We start from the raw sequence: 21,816 nt of genomic DNA on the forward strand, positions 1-21,816 counted from the left end.
TTATGGCCAAGTTTCATGAACTAGGTCCATATACTTTCTAAGTTATGCTGTCATTTCAAAAACTTAACCTCAGGTTAAGATTTGGTGTTGACGCCGCCGCCGCCGCCGCCGTCGCCGCCGCCGCCGCCGCCGTCGGAAAAGCGGCGCCTATAGTCTCACTCTGCTATGCAGGTGAGACAAAAACGTAGACGAAATAAAGCAAGTTTGATATTGTATTTGTAAGAAACATAAAAAGATGAACATAATCCTGATTTATTTATATGAAAAGTATTACTAGTTTACGAACTATAAAAGCAATAGAGAATGATGCAAATTCTGATTTATTAGAATATTACGCCAATAAAGTGGAGACTGAAAAGAGACAAGTGACACACAACTACGACGAGGTTGGTAGAGACAGGTAGGAGTAGGAGTAGGACATGTTTTACTTTTACGTTGTGAAAAATTGTCCGTGGATCCGAGTCACCGGGGACTTGGATCACGATAATGCCTTTATAGCAAACAAAATAGAAGACGATTAGGGCCTACAACTATTTAATTCATATTTTAGCGTAATCCAAAGACGAATAAGAAGGCTTCAAAAATTCAATAAGTGTCCGGACACCCGACCCCCCATCCTACTCTTCCTCTGGCTAGGAGCGCCTCTCCCAACCACGGCCCGAGCACCTACGGAGAAGGGCCGGGCGGCGGCTGAGCTGGAAAGGCTGCCTCCCTTCTTCTTTTGTTTTTGTCTCTACTAGCTTGCTACTAAATGCTGGGTATCTTGAATATAATTTTTCTACGTACCAGGTACCCTTTGAAAAATCCAGAATCGGTGGTCACGTCCGCGATTTCCAGTGATTTAAATCTCCCCGGATCTTCGTTACTGACAGAAAAAACGAAACTACTGCAATTAATTCTCGCTTGATCTTGTAAACATACGAGATCTCCGAGCTAGCTCCGGGCATTTAAATGATTGACCAATGAGAGTAACTTTTTAACAGGCTTGGGCAGCTGTGAACCAATCAGATTTGTTGTAAGTGACGTCACGCATTGCAGGTCGTTTCATCGATCACACGTGCTTGGCCGTGGGAGTGACTGTGCAACTGCAAGCAAGTACCGACTGTAGCTTTGATTTGAGTAAATATAGCGAAATGAGTTCTGTGAAGGTGAGCGTAAATCTAGCCTTCAAGGCAAGATTTCCATATCTAACGTTAGGTACTCCCACTAAAATATTAAAAAAAATATGGAGAAGGTACTTAAAAACATGTCTATACTCAGTCTCAGATCTGATACTAGTCCTACACTAAAATTAGTTATTGGGACTGTAGTAACTATTAAACTAGTAATGAAGTAGTGTAGATCTCCCGGGGGGGCCACTTCCATTCACGAGTGGATACCATGCGCGACCATGGGGTCTCGAAAAGCACCCTAAACACGTAATTTCCATATTCTGAAAATGCACCCCTTAACAAGTATTGGCGCGTGAAACCCTACCATTAACAAGTATTGGAAACAAAACGATACTCTTGGCAAATATTCCCTGAAATGAACCCCTAAACAAGTACAGAAATGTTTTATTGTTACGGGTCCTTCGGTCGTCGGCTTTACCTTATTTGGTTTAGTACGACCCCACTTTCTACACCTCGCGCAAATCGGACTCTAAACACGAAGTGTTGGGGCAAAATGGACATCCTTTATAAAACATTTTAATTTTGTTTTATCATTCCCGCAAATTCGACCCTAAACACGTAATTTTCCTAGCGAAATAGACACCCTTTTTTCATTATTTTTGTGTTTTTGACACCCTTATCACGTTACGTACGTAACGTGCCCTATCGTGAAAAGGACATCCTTTTTACGTGTTTTTTTGGTCGCGCATGGTATCCACTCGTCAATGTAAGTGGCCCCCCCGGGGTAGATCTACACAGACTACAGTCATGTCAGTGCCACTTCTAAGTTCTAGTTCTACGTAACGTTACTCGTTAGCCAGGAGCAGGTCTAAAAAATCAATCCGTGGAGCCAGGCAGGTTGACCAGATTTCACAAAATGATATACGGGATAATCGACAAAGCACGCTGCACGTGCGGATCGACCAGGCCAGGTCTTAAAAAAAAGACTAACACTTACTTGAAGTAACATAAACAAAGAAGGCTACACAGTGTCAGTGACTTGTGAAAAAATTATAAAGAATTGGAAGGGAGGTTGAACGAAAGAATGAAGGAGAGAATAGAGAAAGAAAAGAGTTGAATTGAGAAAAGAGAGAAAAAAATGAAGGAAAAAAGAACAAAATTAAAAGAAAGTTAGAATAAAAGGATGAAAGAAAGAATAAAACTTAAGTTTAAAAGAGAAAAAAGGTTTCCGTCATTCTTGGAAATGAATATAGAAGAAAGGAAGGGAAGATGAATAAATGTGTGAAAGACAAAATAAAGGAGAGAAAGGAAAAAAGAAAGTAAGAAAAAAGGAGGAGAGAAACAAAGGAGAAAATCAGGAAGGAAGGGAAAGAATATAAGGGAAATATAAAGGAAGGTGATGGAGGAGAATGAAAAAAATAAAATGATGGAAGGAGCTAGGAGAAAAAGAATGAAAAGGGAGAAGGAAGGAAAGAATGAAGGAAATTTAATAAAGAAGGAAAGTAAGAGAAAGAAAGACAAATGAACACAGAGAAAGGATCAGGAAAGAAAGATAGATGGAACAAAAAAGGACAAGCAGGAAGGATAGGATGAAGAAAGAAATATAGAAAAGAGGGGAAAAGTTCAAACTTTAAGCAAACAAAAAAATCCAATCATCTAACAAAAATCATAATGATATTTGGTGATTTTTTAATATATTTTTAAAATTTGAAAAAACTCAAATGTTTTAGAAATGAATAAAATTTCAGAGTGAAACATTGTCAAACTTAAAAATTAGATGAAATATTGCAGCATCATACACAGGCATCTATCCCATCCCATTAAAGTTTACACTGGTCATAACAAGACTCAAAACCAAAGCTGAAACAACTATAGATCTAGGCCTAGGCTATACTTATGATAACTCAATAACTTGTTCCTCCGATTACATCTCCGCCGATTTTGTGATTATATTGGTGGAAAAATTGTTTATCATATGTGAGATTGTTTGCACCATTGAGAATCTGCTCAGATCTTCTTACATGCCTAGCGTGTAGCCTGCCACACACAGGCAGGAGGCCAGTTCGTTTGCAATGTATTGGGTTAGCAAGAAAATCAGCGCAGAACTTGCAAAAGTTTACAGTTATCGATTTTATTGTCTCTGCTTCGTCATCTGTTGGTTATTTGATGAAAATTTGTCACTTTTAAATAGGAGTGGGCTATAAATGGGTGATATTTGGTTTTACTGTGGCAACAGTTTTTTGTGTTCCTTTTACCTTATCTCAACATGAAATGACAATATTTTTTTTTGGGGGGGTCCAAGAAAAAAGTGTGCCGGGTCAAAATCCAAAATGGCCGCCAGAACCCCCAAAATCACATTTTTGGCCACAACTTCTTTATTTGATGGTCTTTTTCTCTGGTTTTGGTGTCTATTCATATGTTTTTCGGGGCAGGCAATTTGTTTTTCTTAAAATTAGTACTTTTATTAAACGATTATTTGTAGAGATAAATGGTGATATTACCTAAATTTACAAATTTTTAGAGCCTTTTTTCAGCCAAAAAGTAGGTTTCATCGTCTTATGGTTCTTGGATATTAGCTGCTGGACCCCATCCACATGGCACTGAATTAAGTGGAAGGGTTTGGGGGCATAATTTCTGTAACAAAGAAAAGAAAGAAAAGGACCAGAAAAGTGACATATATTATGTTATTTACTAAATATCATGTCAAAATCTATCACCAAGTAAGATTGTAATGAAATGCATTTGGGAATTTTCCAAGAAACCATTGCCACATGCACAATGTGCTGTGCCCCCTTTTTTTTTTACTCATCGTGTTATCCGCCATAGAGCTTCGCCCTAACGCTCGTGCACAAAATAATGGAAATCCTGTTCACATCATGATATGACCGGGAAATTTTTTGGCTCTTGCCCCCCTCCCCCCATGGCCACCTACCCCTGTTACCCCCCTTTTGTTGTGTCTATGCAACATACAGCACACTTTCTTTAAAAAGTCAGCAATATTCTTTTTTTAACTAACGATACTGTCAGTTACAAACTGGTTTTCATTTTCTCAGACAGGGAACTAGGGATTATCTTATCTGAATTTGTGTTGTGATTATCACTTATTGGAACATTGATTAGGCCACTTCTTGATCTGTCTGAATTTCAAACGTTATAATTTAATTGATTTTCATGATTTTGACTAACAGTTATAATAATAATAATGATAATAATAATAGCTGGATTTATAAAGCGCTTTTTACCAGAGGATACAAAGCGCTGCTATTATTACCCCGGCTTTAGCTCAAGCTACCATCACCGGCGCTCAGTGCATGCAAGGAATTGCTCCTGCCGGGTACCCATTCACCTCACCTGGGTCGAGTGCAGCACAGTGTGAACAAATTTCTTGCTGAAGGAAAACAGTTAGCTAGGACTGAGTGAAATCTGTTGGCATGATTTTGATTTTCTTTAGATTTTTTGTAGTGAGTGGACAGCATCGGTGAGAATAGTTCTGAGAAAAGCATCCGTGAGAATAGTCCTGAGAAAAGCATCCTAAACGAGGATTCAAGAGCAGACCACTATAGGACTCTAAATGTGGATTTTGTAACTAATTTTGGGCACACTCGAAACAAGGATTTTTGTGCAGCTGTCCAAGTTTTGTATACTCTATTTGCGTTTTAGGCCATCATTAGGGGGCTTTTTCTCATTTTTGCAAATTTTTTTTTAGTCTAGAGGTCTAAAAGCACCCCCTTTTCCAATTCTTTTTCTCACAGATGCTGTCCACTGTCCAATGACAATGAAAAAAAAACCTAGGTTTATTTTTTTTTTAACTTAGGAGTGTGGAAACATCAATGGTATAGACAGTATAATATGAAAATATGAATTGTGGTAATTTTCTTAGAATGACCTATAGATCTGATTTTCACAATTCTTAACATTCTTTTTTGCTTTGTTTTCTCCTTCTATTGGAATCATTGAAGGATCAGGGCTGAACGATCCCAATATAAAAAAAAGATTTGATCATTCTTTTTTAAAGAAATTGAGGAATATGGGAGCATCAATGGTAGACAGTATAATATGAAGTACGTATAAAGTGTGATAATTTTTGTTGTTGAAATGACCTCTCATTTTCATGATTCTTATTGTTGTCTTTTATTTTATTGTCTCTTTCAGATTGGAATTATCGGAGGATCAGGGATTGATGATCCTGATATTCTTCATTCCAGACAAGAAAAATTTGTGGAAACACCCTATGGAAAGGTATGTGAGTTTTTTTAAGATTTAAATCTCAGTATACGGTCTGAGGCAGCCTCGGGTAAAACCACAACCAGACAGGGAAAACATTACATGGGGGCTCACAAAATGCTCAAAAGAGAAAATAAAGAAAGGGCCGCTAAAATTTCCCATTCAATTACTGTCAAAGCCTATCCAATGTTGTAGATTTAGACAAATCGGATTTGAAAAGTGGCCCCTGAAAATTTGAAGAAAAAAAAAGATATTTTGCCAGCAATCAGGGCCAAATTTATGAAGACTTATATGCTAAGAAAGACGACTTTTTGTCTCAACTGGGTGGTCTTTATAAATAGGATTGATTGTGCAAGTATGATGTATGTACAGAGTTTAAGGGTGAAAGGCAATTTGGTTTACATCTAATTTTTGGCATACAACCGTAATTCCGAAGCTTCGTTATTCCGAAGGTTCGGATATTCAGAAGGTTCGTTATTCCGAAGGTTCATATTTCCGAAGGTTCGTAATTCCGAAGGTTCGTTAGTCCGAAAACGAAGTGAGGTTTGTAATTCCGAAGGTTCGTTAATCCGGAAACGAAATGAGGTTCGAAATTCCGAAGGTTCGTTAGTCCGAAAACGAAATGATTAACGAACCTTATTTCGTTTTCGGACCAACGAACCTTCGGAACAACGAACCTTATTTTGTTTTCGGATTAACGAACCTTATTTCGTTTTCGGATTATCGAACCTTCGGAATAACGCCACAAATGTTCGGATTAACGAACGTCGAGGTATAGGCAATTTACGTGTTTCGGAATTACGAACCTTCGGAATAAAGAACCTTCGGAATTACGAAGTGTAACCCTAATTTTTGTGAAGATGAGAAAGTGGATTCTAATGATACGTTTTGCTGCGCATGCATCAAAAGTCATTTCTTTGGCCAACGTATAGATCTTCTTACTGGTGATTATTTATTTAAATGTATTTATTTATTTGATTGATTATTCATATTCGTGCATCCATTCATCCACCCATCCTTCCATCATTACTTCCATCCATCCATCATTTTCAGGATGAGATCAGAATGAGACTACTGTTAATTGTTTTGAGATTAAGAGCTTTATCAAATAAAAGAAAAGATCCACTTAATTATCTAATAAAACATTTGATACCTGTCATTTTGTTTTAACATTGAACCCACTTTTGTTACCTTCAACACCATTCCAGTTACTCGTGTGTGTAATTCTGGATGTAAATTATGTCATTGTGTCTTATATTTCTTTTGCATTATCCAGCCTTCAGATGCTCTTATCATTGGCCAGATAGAAGGGATTGACTGTGTACTTCTAGCCAGGTAAACATTGACAAATGGGAGCACTTCGTTAAAAGTTTTGCAGGACTTAAAATCAAATTAACCCAAGGTTACCCAAGTCCATGGCCTCCGATGCCCTTCCATATATTTTCAGAATTAAGGCCAAAATAAGTGACCTTATTTAGCCCAAGGCCTTGGTGACCTATGGTAATCCAGTACATAATCCTATAATCACAATATTCCCAGCTATGGTGTGATTTCCTTCAGCAAGATATTTATCCACATTGTGCTGCACTCAACCCAGGTGAGGTGAATGGGTACCCGGTAGAAGAAATTCCTTGAATGCTTGAGCGCCTTTAGGCCAGGTAAAGCCGGGGTAATAATAGCAGGGCCCGCTGGGAGAACAGTTTTCAGAACTGAAGAGGCTTCCCTGGGTAAATATACCTATATTATTATTATTATTACATGTGTCCCATCGAAAAGTACATTCTACTATGCCCTTTGCCCCCTTTAAGCGAGCACTGCTGTCCCTTTCCTTTAAGTGCCCTATTCAACAATGGCCTTGCTCCTTTGAATTCAGAATTCAAGCCCTGTTATTTTGTCAGTGATTTTCAGAGACTAATGTGATATCAGCCAATCAGATGAACGGATTTGTAGTAGCTTATAACAGTAGCTTGTGAAAATCATTATTTGTGTCATGAAATGGTGGATAAGATAATTTGTGTTTTTCCTAATACATGTGCGCAAGTTGCGTCCTTATTGTGAGATACTCATTCTCGTTAATCCTTAGAGATTGGTCGACCACTGCATACTATTTTAGATATGGCTATTAAATGTACGAATTGAAACAGGAACAAAAGAATTGACAAAGCCTAAGGTTCTCCTGGGTTGTGATCTCAGACGTTTGCCTACTGACCTCATTAAATTATAATTGTTCCATGATCAGTGTTCCACAAGGTTTTCTCTGGTGACAATTGCTCCAATGGATAATTTGCATGTTAGGCCAAACATGAAATCTAACCTCCAAACTTAATAAACCCTAATCCTTATCTTTACATTATTCTGAACCAAATACTCTATTACAATCCTAATTACAATCCTAACTCTAACCTTATGCCCTCTGAGATATTAAGACCGGAGCAAACGTTGTGTCACTCACTATTCAGTTATAACTTTGATTTTTCTCCCTCATGACCCATACTATCTTCTATGGCCCAAGTGGTTGACTCACGCAGCTCTCCTGATGTACCACATATAATGAAACAGATTCAATTTTCATTGGCCAAAAATCCAAACCACTTTCATGTATTTTGACATATCAAGGGTTCGTTCGACCTCTTACCCATGTTTGGTAGTGGTTTTATTTAAAGACCCAGCAACACTTATTAGCACCTCTTTGATCTATCATCTTAACAGACATGGACGCAAACACGATGTCATGCCCTCCAACATTAACTTCCGCGCCAACGTCTACGCCCTGAAGCAGGAGGGTTGTACGCACCTCGTCGTCACAACGGCTTGCGGATCTCTCCGGGAGGAGATCGCTCCAGGGCATATCGTGGTCCCGGACCAGTTCATCGACCGGACATACAAGAGGCAGCAGACGTACTACGACGGAGAGGAGGGCAGCCCTAAGGGTATCTCACATATCGCCATGCACTCTCCTTTCTGTGAAAGAACCAGACAGGTAAGGCCCCGGATTATAGACCTAGTGGTTATTTCATTTAGCTAGGATAAAGGGGGTATCTCCCTGAGTGGCAAATGCTTGCAAACGTAGTGAATTTGACATTTCTCCAGGGTTTGTAAAAGAGCCCAAAAGGTTCATGAAAGGTTGGAAGAAAGTACCCATTGTTGCAAACAGTTCAAAATTTCTTTGTATATCTATTTTTACACAAACACTTGCTAGGATTTGCAGAACAGCCATGAGCATTTTCAAACAGATAACCCTGAAGTTCTCTTTTATTCGTCAATGATAGCAATTAGATGACCACAATATAAGACCCACTGATTAAAAAATGTTCAAGTTTGCTAACATTTCTTTCCGATTTAAAGAAGTTCGCAAATAAATTTTGATATCACAAACAATAATCTGTAAGAGTTTGCAACGCTTGTCAGAAAAGTTTGAGAATCCAAACTTCGAGGCGTTCGTAAGCATTTGCCGCTCAGTGAGATGCGAGATATCCCATTATGAAAGTGATTAACTTTTCATTATCAACAATATTCTGGTCATATCGTGTTGCCTTGATTTATCAACATAATCATGATAAAAAAATGTTCAAATTCACAGCATCTGATTGCATCGGTCAAATCGCTTGGTCTGACGTGCCACGACAAGGGCACGGTGGTCACTATTGAAGGGCCTCGCTTCTCATCGCGAGCCGAGAGCAAGATGTACCGCATCCTGGGTGGAGACGTGATCAACATGACCACTATCCCGGAGGTCATCCTGGCCAAGGAACAGGGGCTGTGCTATGCCGCCATCGCCTTGCCAACGGATTACGATAGCTGGAGAGAGACTGGAGAACATGTGAGTCATTGTCATGTAGAGTGGATGATTTTAAGTTTAGTCTCACCTTATAGTATTTGATTATTTAATTGTTGTTTATTTGAAATTGGACTTTGACTGATGGAGACCAAAAAATGGCTTGTGGTAAAGCAATCTGAAAAAGCAAAATTATCAGATGTGTTGTAGTGGGTATTGATTTGTAGATAATGAATTAACGATAGTTTCGAATTATATTTTGTCTTTCGGCAAATGAAAGGGCAATATTGCCTATCGATATTATAAAAAATATTGTTTTTTGTTTGGTAACATTTTATGATATAGTGTTTGGTAACATTTTTTGCAATTAATATTGTCTTATTGCCTTTTTACCTGCCGAACAATGATTTGTAACCTCTTAACCTTGATTATCAGGTAACTGTAGAGGTTGTGCTGAAGACGTTCAAAATGAATGCTGCAAACGGAAAGAAGGTACTGCTCGATGTCATTCCAAAAATAGCCGCAGAGGACTGGACAGACACCATCAAAGAACATGAAGTAAGAGAAAAATAGACTTAACATAAATGTAAAAGATGCTAATGGTTAACGTTACAGTTAATCCTGAAAAGGTCTGTTGGATGGTTGGAGCGATAGAGATGAAAATTGAAAGGCGAGAAAAAAAGAAAGACGAGAGTGAGAAATCTCTTTCGTGGTATGAGGTGAAGTCCATAAAGGACAAGTCCTCTTCCAGTCTCCCTTTCCATCTCTTCCTTCTTGCTCCTTGACTTCTATTTTCTTATTCATTTTCCCCCTTAATTGTGTCCTCTTTCTTTCCTGTGTGAAGCCTCTACTTTCCTTTTCCTTTATTTTTGTATGTCTGTGTTTTTTTCTCTTCCAACTTTTTTCTATTTATTTTATTTCTTTACATGACCCCATTCTCTCATCATCTTCTTCCTCCGGTTTATTGCCATTTATTGCCGTTGCCATTTCGTCTAATAACCAGTTTGTCCAATAGTCATTTAGTCCATATTCCACTTGGTCTAATTGGACTAAGTGTTAATTAGGCAAATGAATAAAAGATACAAGACGAAATGGTCGCAGACGAACTGATGATTAGACGAAGTGATGATTGGACGAAATGGTTATTGGACCAAAATGTTGTTAGGTGAAATGTTGATGGACGGAATGGCATTAGACCTAAATGGAGGTAGACTATGTGATGAGTGGACGAGTTGGCAATAGACGAATTGGCAATTTACCAAAAGAATCATGATCAAATGCCACTCACTTTTCAAGCATTCATAATGCTTATTTAAGACAATTTTTGGTTCCATAATGCAAGAAACAGCATTTCCATTTGAGTGTGTCTACAATTCAAATATCAAGAAATATAGGAAAATACATGTATAATCTAAAAAACAGCTCAGAAGGGTCAAAGTTCTCATTCTTATCCCAGATCCAGACCAGACTGAGGGTATGCATCCCTACCCCCCCCCCAATTCTTCCCCCTTTCCTCTTCTTGATACCTGGGAAGTGTGTCATAAAATGACTTGGATGTTTTATCCACCAAATGTTTTAAAGGAGCTTCTTCCTCATCTCAAAAGGTGGTTTCAAACCGCCTCGATCACAAGAATCCCCGTTAAATTACGAGAACATTTTTAGGCTAGAAAATACCCATTAATTATTCCTGCATTCACACCGCCCCGAAACATATCCTTCGGGATAAAATCCTGAAGTTAGGAGCATGCGCAGTATGGTCTAATAAGCAGGCAAGGCGCGAGATTCAAAACCACTAGCCCAGCAGCCACCCACGGCACCCGCGCCCAACGACACGCTGGGCTAAAAGTTCCCGTAAATTGCTTTCACATTGCCAAAATACCTGCGACCTTGGAAAAATCCCCGCGAAAGTTCTCGTAATTTCGCCAAGTACCTACTATTTAGCAAGTATTTTCTTTCGGGGAAGTTACGCGTAGTTTGCTTTCACATTACCAAAATACCTGGTATTTTCTGATCAGAGAATACCTGGAACTGACGAACTTCGAGGCGGTCTGAAACCACCTAAAGAGTGCATGAGGGTTTTGAAGAGGGGGTGAGATGCGGTGATGAGTCATTGGATATTAGAAGCTTGTCAGGAAACTGTCCTTGGAATTTTGCTTGGGGGAGATAACATCTTGGTGAAGAGGTTGAGTCAGTTTCCTTTGGTATTTCAACACACATCTCCATCTCTGGGTTTGGATGCCCTCTACAGCACCACATGTAATATAGATTTTAGCTCTCCTCATAGAAATATTCTAGCTGTGTTCATACAAACATTTGAGCCATGTTCATACCAATTTCAGAACAGAAATGTGAATCATGTGTTGTGAAATTTTATGTTGAACATATTGAGCTACTTAATGTACTACTAGTACTTTAACAATTTGAAGATCACCAAAGTAAATGGAGCCTTTTCCAACCTTCATGACTTTCTCATTTCGTAACCGATTTTGAGGCAATTATTGTCTCACCTGCATAGCAGAGTGAGACTATAGGCGCCGCTTTTCCGACGGCGGCGGCGTCAACACCAAATCTTAACCTAAGGTTAAGTTTTTAAAATGACAGCATAACTTCTTGGCCATAAGGTTAATCAAGTATTTCTGATCATTCTGCCTGAGTTTCAGGTCACATGACCAAGGTCAAAGGTAATTTAGGGTCAATGAACTTAGACCATGTTGGGGGAATCAACATCAAAATCTTAACCTAAGGTTAAGTTTTTTAAATGTCAACATCACTTAGAAAATATATGGACCTAGTTAATGAAACTTGGACATAAGGTTAATCAAGTATTACTGAACATCCTGTCCGAGTTTCACGTCACATGACCAAGGTCAAAGGTCATTTAAGGTCAATGAACTTTGGCCATGTTGGGGGTATTTGTTGAATTACCATCATATCTCTGTAAGTGTATTGGTCTAGTTCATAAAACGTGGACATAAGGGTAGCCAAGTATCACTGAACATCTTGTGCGAGTTTCAGGTCACATGACGAAGGTCAAAGGTCAATGGACTTTGGCCTTGTTGGGGGTATTTGTTGAATTACCATCATAACTCTGTAAGTATATTGGTCTAGTTCATAAAACTTGGACATAAGAGTCATCAAGTATCTTTGAACATCTCATGCAAGTTTCAGGTCACATGACCAAAGTCAAAGGTCATTTAAGGTCATTGAACTTTGGCCATTTTAGAGGTAATTATTAGATTGCTGTCATAACTTTCAAAGTTTATAGATATACATGTAGTGTATAAAATGTGGATATAGGGGTAATCAAGTATCACTGACAAGTTTTAGGTCACATGATCAAGGTCAAATGTCAATGAACGTAGTATTGTATCATTATATGAATGGTGTTTTTTGTGAATAATTATTTTTTAGTAGTTTTCAAAGTCAGCATTGCTGCTATATTGAATCGCGCGATGCAGGTGAGACAGCCAGAGGCATTCCACTTGTTTTTAAATTGCTTGTCTCTATCCTTTCTTTTCTTTAGCACCTTTAATTCATTCTTCTGTAAGGGCCATATGGCAATGATTTACTTTACATTGGTGACAAACCTGATTTTTTTAATTTTCATTCTCTTCTCACAGACTACAGCCAAAGAAGCCATTATGTGATTCATCCGCTCTTCATCCAACCGCTTCAAGAGCTCAAGATAACTACAGCTGCATAAGGTCATAAGAAATCTGTATACTTAGCTGCATAAGGTCATAGAAATGTACTTTTGCCATGGAATTTCTTCCAATAATGTGCTATTTGATATTGCTGATTAACTCATTTATTTGCTCATTTTAAATTTTCTTCTGTTATAGCTGACACGAGGTTGTTAAAAATGTTCTATTTCTATGGATTTGCTTTCAAGGAGGTATTACACGTCTTAAAGTATTAAAGCACACATTTATTTACTTCTTTTTTACTTCCATCAGTTATGGCTGACTAACGAAATGATTGTTTCAATACTGATGTATGATATGTATGAAGACATCAGGAGGGGTTTAGGAATGTATAAAGTAACTTTATCTTATGACAAACCATATATTAAACCTGCCACCCCAAAACCAATGATAAATTGCTGAAAACAGTATGAAGAAGAAGAAGAGTAAATCTTTGAGACAAGCTAATTTTCAATTTTTTACATATTGAAAACCAAATTATTGTTTTAGCTATTTACAGAGAACCTTTCCTGGCAACTTATTATTGGTTTAGGGGTGGCTGATCACATATTATTATTAAAAAGGAGCTTTCGTTTTGGATGATGATGCCTCGATGCCAAGGAAATCGACACATAACCATCTCCGCATCCGTTCAACTCTTGAGGTTTCATTGTTCCTCCAGTTTTACGACTGTTCTCTGGTTAAATCAGCAATGCGTTGAAAGCGACAACCTGACCCTGATAAACCTGGGTACAGTTACAGCGTAACACAAAGGTTAGCGATTGATCATACACTTGATTTTCATGATTGATTGTACATTGTAGAATGTTCTACGATTATCGCTAAGCTTTGTGTTATGGTCCCCTGGGGCCTGTTACAGAAAGAGTTGCGTTTAAACGCAAGTCAAAATATCAAGCGCAAGTCCCGAATACGGGTGCTTCATTGGCTGAAAATCATGTTGCGCAAGATTTTTTGAGTTGGGTTTGATTGCAACTCTTTCTGCAACGGGCCCCAGGTAACTTGATATGCTTTTAGTACGTCAGGGTCTTCAAAAATCAAAAGGAATTATTCACAGGACAGAAACACTTGTTACACCTGACAGCAGGGTTATAGTTTTCGATTGTTTTCGAAGCATCCATCGTCCGAAACTAAAGCTGCTTGATATAACAGCATTATTTTTTCCTGGTCTGATAGAAGCACAAAATGATGATGAAATTAGAACTAAGACATTGGTCATATCATTCTAAGAGGACGTGTGCTACTGCGTATTAATAATTATTGTTGCATGTTACATATCTGGGGCCCGTTTCATAAAGAGATACAACTGTTGTAACTTTGCCATTATAGCAACTACCATGGTAACAGGGCTCAGCAGCCAATCAAAATCAAGGTTACCATGGTAGTTGCCATAATGGCAAATTTACAACAGTTGTTACTCTTTATGAAACGGGGCCCCATCCGTACATCGACATTTAAACATGACTCCAAATCATACTTGACTCTTTTATGAACCCCCCCCCCCCCAATCGATCTGGTTTATCTAATTCTATATTTTATTGTTCTTACCTTGCATTTTACTTTTATACTTAACATTATTTTAACCAACATTATTTTAACTTGAAACAGGAAAGAATTTCCCTTTTTTGGAGAGTGTTAAAAGATTTTGAAGGTATTTATGGTATATTTTTATTTCAAAACTGTAGTATACATGTGGCAAATAGACATGATCGTGTTTGTACAGTATTTCACATGAGGTGAAAGAGGAGATCGATTGTAAATTTCATTCAACATGGTATAGATTGTTTCTTGATCCATCTGGGGAGTTTTTCATGAAGCAAATAATCCTTTATATTTGCCAACTAATTTGCTCTGAGCCAATCATTTCAAAGGATTTCACTAGCTTACAACAGCAGTCAGTGAAATGCTTCCCAGAACTGGAATATATGCCAAAGACATCAAGATTCAAGAAATTAATTAAGTTCCCACAAATCATTATAAAATGTGTGTAAATGATTTTATACAATAATGTTCTTCACCTTTTAAACATGGGAAAGAGTCTATTAAAGACAGTTTACATGCTAATGTAATCATTTTTTTTTAACTTTCAACTTCTCATAATTTTTACCCAGACTTAATCTGCAGAGGTCAGAATATGTGCCATTAGATTTATACCTCGGTCACATTTTCTTTATGGCGAGTCGAAAACAGCCCTTTTAATCATTTTCATTCAAACCACCTATATGAAGCTGGTACAAAAAAGGTTAAAACAGCTGTTTTCGACTCGCCGTATGGCTGCTGTAGAGCAAATGTGACCGAGGTATTAGGATGATGTACTATGTTTTATTCCAAAGAGGAATATTAACCATAGTGAGATAAAATCTTCTTTTTAAAAAATTATGCAGTTTTGATTGCTTTATTAGCTTTCATGTATTTGTTGAGAGCTTTATAAAAGTTGAGTCAAATGTAATAAGTTGTTTTTGCATATTTAAGCCTCAATGGTGTACTGGTTTTTTTTTTGTACATTTTTATATTGCAGATTTAATTTTCTCAAAATTGACATTTTGATCCAAAAAGCACAAACTGGAACCAGGATGAGCTGAATTATCTTTTGTTAATATATTATATAAGAAGAGATTGCATTCTGAGAAAGAATATTGAATAGGGCAAAGTGTTTATTGCTGTTTTATTTTTCTTTATTTCACAATCTAAAACGTCATCAGAAATCTGTACTTCTGCAGATGAATATTGCTACAAAACTTAGGATGTAAAACATACAAATACATACATGACAACCTAAAAAAGTATAATTTGAAAATATGTGCACATAATTATACTTGCTACTTTACTAATGATTTCAGAAATTCCAGGTAGATATCGAAGACGGCATACTGTTCTATTGTAATGCAATAAAGCAGTGCTCGACATTAGGAGTGGCCCGGGCAACCAAAAATGAGAGTCGGGCCACAAAATTCTGTAAAAGCCTGCAATTGGTGGCCCAGTCGGGCAACCATAATTTTGATAAATTGTAATGTTTTAGGGCCACCAAGAATATGAAAGTGATGATTTTGGTGGACCGATCGGGCCACCAAGAAAAAAAGTTAGTGTGAAGCCTTGAATATAGTGTAGACCTTACTTAGAAAAGGTATATTTGGTCATTTGTCAAGATTTTATGGGGCTTAGAACACTTCAGGAAATTCATTCATTTTGAAATTATGTCATTTATTAGCACAAGAACATGTTCCACTGTGTAAAGTAGACATAAAGTGAGCTTATGTAACACAGAATTGTCTTCTCTAACTTCACAAATTGCACTTTTTTTTCACTTTTTCCAAGATCAGGCATCAAGCATTGAGTAACATACCCTTGTAAATGTTAGTTACACTAAAGATGTTCTAAAAAAAACTTCTGTACTTAATTTTTCAGTCTTCAAATTAACAGTTTTAACATGACTACTTTCAGTAGGTGCATGATATGGTTCAAAATAACAACATTCTTCAGGATTGAGAATAATGAGTGAGTAATGACTGTATATGTTCACTTCAGTCTCATAAAGATAAAACTAAGAAACTCAGTTAACCCCTATTCTTGTTTGAGTGTAACATTGGTCCGTATAATATTAACACCATCAAGTGGTAAATATGGATTTCTTTGTAGTATAGTACAAGCATAATAGTAATCTATTGCATACCAGATTATGTGTAGAACATGCATATAATGCTTGTTTTTATAATATTTTTAATATGGTTTATTTAATGTGGAATATACACGGTTATGTAATATTGATCAGCAGCATTTAATGCTTTTATTTTCCTTATATCAGAAATATACTTGTAATCAAGAAAATATTGTGGTATGTGATGACCTAGTTATTTTATACAGATGCAGTATGTGAGAGATCAAGTTTGTCTTTCATTCTTTTATATTTTCAGCTTTCTCTCTCTCTCTAAATACAGAGGCCCGTATTCTGAACTCAGGTTTAACTTAGACCATGGTCTAACTCTGTGCTAAAATTATGGAAAGCCAAAAATGTCAAAATTTTACTTACATTGTATGTTTTTTTATGTTTACTGTGCTCTTTATTGATTTGTGAATGGTGAAGAAAGCTATCTTATTTATCCTTCTGATACATTTGAAATTTGACTGTAAGATGATTATCCCACCATTGGCTATCCATAGTTAAACCACAACTTTGAACCAGAGTTTAAATTAAACACGACTTCAGAATACGGGCCATAGAGGTTTAAATGTAACATGAAAAAATATGCAAATGGTGAAATTTACATTGAAAGGAGAAGGGATCATCACAAATCAGAAATTTTCTGAAACTGTTTGCCTGAAACAATGACATGGTAGAGAATGTAGCAAGAGAAGGGTCAAGATGAAAGAGAGAGAGGGGGGGGGGGGCTGGAGATATAGGTGAGCTGAGGAGATGAGAGATAGCTAGCCTTGGCTGTTGAGAGTTTATTTCCAACTCGTCTAATGCCAATTCATCCAACTGCCTACTCGTCTACTTTCATTTGGTCTACCATCAGTTCGTCCACTATCCACATGGTCTAATTGCCATTTCATCCAATCACCGTTTCGTCTAATAACCAGTTGGTCTAAAGCCATTTAGTCCATATACCATTTGGTCTAATTGGACTAAGTGTAAATTGTGCAAAATGAATGAAAATGAAATGGATATTAGACCAACTGGTTATGAGACGAATGGTGATTAGACGAAGGGATGATTGGAACAAAATAATGGTTGTTAGATGAAATGTTGGACGGAATGGCATTAGACTAAATGAAAGTAGACCATTTGGTGAATGGACTAGTTGGCAGTAGACGAATTGGCAATGTACCCTGTGGAGATGGAGGGGGCTAAGGGGATGGAGAGAGAGGAGGGTGGAGGCCATGTTCGGAAATCCCAAGGGGGGGGGGGGGACGCATCCCCCTACCCAAAATAGTAGGGGGGACATAATATCAACTGTCCCCCCTACTATTTTTGGTCTTTTATGATGGAAAGAAATACATCATTCAAAATCGAAATAAAAGATGTATTTTGGACGAGATGACTTACTTTTTGAGTGATAACCTTTTTTTTTTCCTTGTCAACATTAGTTTGGTCGAAATGACCTTATATTGGGGTGATAAACTTTTTTTTTGCTTGCTTGTCAAATTTTCCAGTCCCTGGTCCCCCTATCTTTGGGGAGAGATTTCCGCCCTTGGTGGAGGCATCAGTGTAACAAAGGGGTAAAGGGCAAACACGAAGAGAGAGGTGAGGTAGAGAGGGAAGGAGAGTGGAAGAAGATAGAAGACAATGGAATAAGAGCAGGCAAGAAAGGAATGGAGTTGGGAGGATGTGGTTGGGCAAGATTGTCCGAGAGCAGTGAGTGAATCGAAGGGTTGTTTCTACTAGCATACATCAGACACTTGAGATTCTATGAGATCGAAGAGAAGTAGTGAGATAAAAAAGGAGAAAAACAATGATATATATAAAATGTATATGTGTATATATACAGTGCGTCCCAAAAAAAACTATACACTTTTGAAATGGCTGCCAAATAAAAAATATAGCACTTTGGGGGAAAAGACTTATAGATATGGAAAGCCAATAAAGTCAACTTTCAAATGACACCAAAAAGTTGGAAAACTATTCAGGCTTGAGCGAGCACTGCCCACTGAAACAAAGGGTATGAAAATTAGGGTGGGCCGGAATTAGCCTTCCAATTTCTTTCAGGTTTTTTGTTTGGTACATGCAAAGTTGAGGGTTATTTGGTGAATTAAAGATCAGTTGTGATCAGTTTATTGTTTGTGAAAATTTAATGCGTTATTTAATTGAAATTTAATGCATGAGTGATCATGAATTGTAATTTTTAGTGCAGCATTTTGTCTTTATCATGTGGATCTCAACAATGTGTTCATGACAGTCAGGAGAAGAGGGGGTAATATGACTTAGGTAGGTGAAGTACGTTGATGGGATAAAGGTCAACAGAACATTTAGCAACCCCTCTCTCCATCTTCCCCCCCCCCCCCCGCTTCTCTCCTGAGAGACTAAGCTCGGCTAGGCTGGGCAGGAATTAGCCTTACAGTTTTTTTTTGAGTGGTTAGTCCTTTGGAACTTGCTAAGCTAAATTAATGAGTGAGATAAGTTTTGGTTTCTTAGGCAAATTTCATGAGTTACTAAATTGCGTGAGTTACTAAATTGAAATTTAATCATGAGTGAACAGCAATTGTAATTTTAGAGTAGCATATTCATCTTGTGGACCTCAGAAGTGTGTTCGTGAGAGTCAGACTAATGTGATGGTACCTGTTACAAGCAAGAGGGCGAGATATGCTAAGACTTGGTTAAAAGGGCATTCCTCTTCTTTTTGTCCTTTAAAAATTACAAATTAAAAGTCATATGTACCCTCCCCTCTCCACCACCATTTCCCAGCCCCCCCCCTCTCTCTCTGTCTCACTTCCTGGATTGTAGCGTATTCAAAACTTATAACTGCCAAGTGACCGGTGGCTGATGGTCAGTTTTGTTATTGAATGATTACCAAGAAATTTAATGATTATGATGATTAATGAAATAATTTATTGAAAAAAATTAATGTTTGATTGATCACATTGCACATTGAATGAGTTGATTTACTGATAAATTGTTGATTAAATGATTGATAGGAAAAAGTTGATGCCCCAATTCAGAATTAATCATTAAATCAACATTCTGCTCTGGACTTCACGCGTACATGACAATAGCCATTAGTCTCTTAACAGGAGGGGAGGGCGGGAAAGAGGGAGGGGGCAGGGGCTGAATGTTCTGTTGAGCCTTATTCCATCAACCTACTTCTCCCACTTAAGTCCTATCTCACCCCCTATTCTCCCGACTCCCATGAACACATTGCTGAAATCCACATGATAAAGTTGAAATGCTGCCCAAAAAGAGATCCAAATAATAAAGTTGAAATGCTGCCCAAAAAGTGTAATTTGTGTTCACTCATGCATTAAAGTTCAATTTAATAATTTATTAAATTTGCTTATGCAACCAAAACTGGTCACGGTTGATCATTAATTTATCACAACGCCCTTAACTTTGCAAGTTCGAAAGGATTTGCTGCCTCTCAAAAACTGACATAAATTGGAAGGCTAATTCCAGCCCACCCTAATTTTCATACCCTTTGTTTCAGTGGGCAGTGCTCGCTCAAGCCTGAATAGTTTTCCAACTTTTTGGTGTCATTTGAAAGTTGACTTTATTGGCTTTCCATATATGTAAGTCTTTTTCCCCAAAGTGCTACATTTTTTTATTTGGCAGCCATTTCAAAAGTGTATAGTTTTTTTTTGGGACGCACTGTATATAAAAGAAAAGCGAGTACCGGCCACATTTTTGTTTAAATTCATGATTAAGGTGAGTGCATTGGTGTACATGGGGAACTTCGTCAGAAGGGGAAAATTTCTGACAAGCCACCCCCCCCCCATCCAATCACCACATGAAGCACTTAAATATCATCTAAAATTTCATGACAATAAAAAATGCCCCTGCCCCCCCCCCCCAAAAAAAAAAAAAAAAACTGGTGGGTGAATGTCAATTCATGGTGTTCTAGCAGATGAAATATGATGATGAGGCACAGGACCGGAAAGAAGAAATGTGCAAGGCAAGAGGAAGAGATGATGGATGAGTAATGCTCAAGGATATTTTGAGGTGGGGGTGGGGCAAGATGAACTAAAGGTGCATGAAGTTAAATGCATTAAATTATACGGGGTATTATAGAGTTTCATTGCCCAGGTCGGGGGGGGGGGGGGTTAACAGGCATACTCTTCAGGTAAATTGATCAATTCGTCTTCTGCCAACTCATCCACTCACCACATGGTCAACTTTCATTTTGTCTAATGCCATTCCGTCCATCAACATTTCGTCTAACAGTCATTTGGTCCAATAACCATTTGGTCCAATCTTCACTTCGTCTAATCACCATTTCACCCATGACCATTTTGTCTTATAACCAATTGGTCTAATATCCATTTCATTTTCATTCATTTTGCACAATTAACACTTAGTCCAATTAGACCAAATGGTATATGGACTAAATGGCTATTGGATCATTTGGTTATTAGACGAAATGGTGAGTGGACGAATTGGCAATTAGACCATGTGGATAGTGGACGAACTGATGATAGACCAAATGATAGTAGACGAGTTGGCAATCGGACGAATTGGATATAAACCTTCTTCCTCCTTTGTTCCCTTTACTCTATTTTTAATCTCCTTTTTTTCACTACTTAAAATTCATAGAGGGTGGTCGCCCCCTTCCCCTCATCCCTGTGGTGCTCCCCTAGACTATGTTGGTTGATCACAATGACTCACAAGACTCGTATCCTTTGAATTACCTATTTAGAGATATTTCAGGTATGGATAATTATTGTATTAAGTACCAAAGCCTGTCTGACAAGTTTGACAGAAGTGACCTCAAATTTGAGAAGGGGGGGGGGGGTAACCAGACAGTTCTTACGGCGTTGACTCCTGGGGAGCATTTCATTAATAAATTTTTATCGTTGGACAAGTTGTTAGATCTGACAACTTTCCTACACTTTGACTGGCTGAGAAGCACGGTTACTAGGGTATCTGTCAGATAAAACAGAACCCCGTCTTACAAAGAGTTATGATCGATCCAATCAATCGTAACTCTATGAAAATCCATCAGTGCCATAATTTTTTCTAAAGGAAATTTGCACAATGTCCTTTGTAAACAAAAAGAAGCACAGTGAATTTTCAAGAAAACCATGAATGCATACATATACATCAGTTAGAAAAAAATGTTGAACAAACATGCGTAATAGATGTAATTGACGTTGCTGGCCGTCCATAGTTGTGATTGAACGGACCAATCGTAACTCTTTGTAAGACAGGTCCCTGACAACTTTCCTAGACCTTGCCTGACTGGCTGAGGAGCACAGTTCCTAAATGATAACTGTCAGATAAAACAGGACTTGTCGGATAAAACGTCTGACAAGTCCTTTCTTGAAACGCTCCCCTGAGCTTCCAAACAATAATAAGAGC

At 37.8% G+C, this 21,816-nt stretch overlaps 2 protein-coding genes across 6 annotated transcripts in view; one reads left to right on the plus strand and one right to left on the minus strand.

Moving 5' to 3' along the window:
- The window catches only part of LOC129270803 (ATP-dependent DNA helicase PIF1-like), a 22,823-nt gene extending 21,544 nt beyond the window's left edge, over nt 1-1,279 (minus strand). Inside the window, exon 1 of the mRNA XM_054908130.2 lies at nt 787-1,279. The gene's annotated coding sequence lies outside the window, so the exon portion shown is untranslated. The remainder of the gene's footprint in view (nt 1-786) is intronic.
- Nucleotides 817-16,694, plus strand: LOC129271763 (S-methyl-5'-thioadenosine phosphorylase-like). 5 transcript variants are annotated; one of them, XR_010295118.1, is made up of 9 exons: nt 817-1,148; nt 5,265-5,351; nt 6,613-6,671; nt 8,046-8,316; nt 8,917-9,156; nt 9,547-9,669; nt 12,732-14,131; nt 14,198-14,938; nt 15,112-16,694. XR_010295118.1 is itself a non-coding variant. In XM_064106726.1 (7 exons), exons 1-7 carry the CDS (start codon nt 1,134-1,136, stop codon nt 12,756-12,758), a joined length of 822 nt encoding a protein of 273 aa, XP_063962796.1. In that variant the 5' UTR covers nt 817-1,133; the 3' UTR covers nt 12,759-16,694. The 5 variants fall into 5 exon arrangements, 1 of the variants encoding a protein (XP_063962796.1); XR_010295120.1 differs by having other exon boundaries at nt 1,059-1,148; nt 12,732-13,663; nt 13,810-14,131; nt 14,198-16,694; XR_010295117.1 differs by having other exon boundaries at nt 12,732-14,938.
- The last annotated feature ends 5,122 nt before the right edge of the window (nt 16,695-21,816 follow it).

The sequence above is a fragment of the Lytechinus pictus genome, chromosome 11 (genome assembly GCF_037042905.1).
Source record: "Lytechinus pictus isolate F3 Inbred chromosome 11, Lp3.0, whole genome shotgun sequence".
Classification (NCBI taxonomy): Eukaryota; Metazoa; Echinodermata; class Echinoidea; order Temnopleuroida; family Toxopneustidae; genus Lytechinus; species Lytechinus pictus.

What these genes read in the sequence shown, in the direction of transcription:
- LOC129271763 (XM_064106726.1), top strand. An exon ending in TGGAAACACCCTATGGAAAG is followed by an intron (nt 5,352 to 6,612) that starts GTATGTGAGTTT and finishes TGCATTATCCAG; the next exon opens with CCTTCAGATGCTCTTATCAT. An exon ending in TCTGTGAAAGAACCAGACAG is followed by an intron (nt 8,317 to 8,916) that starts GTAAGGCCCCGG and finishes TCAAATTCACAG; the next exon opens with CATCTGATTGCATCGGTCAA.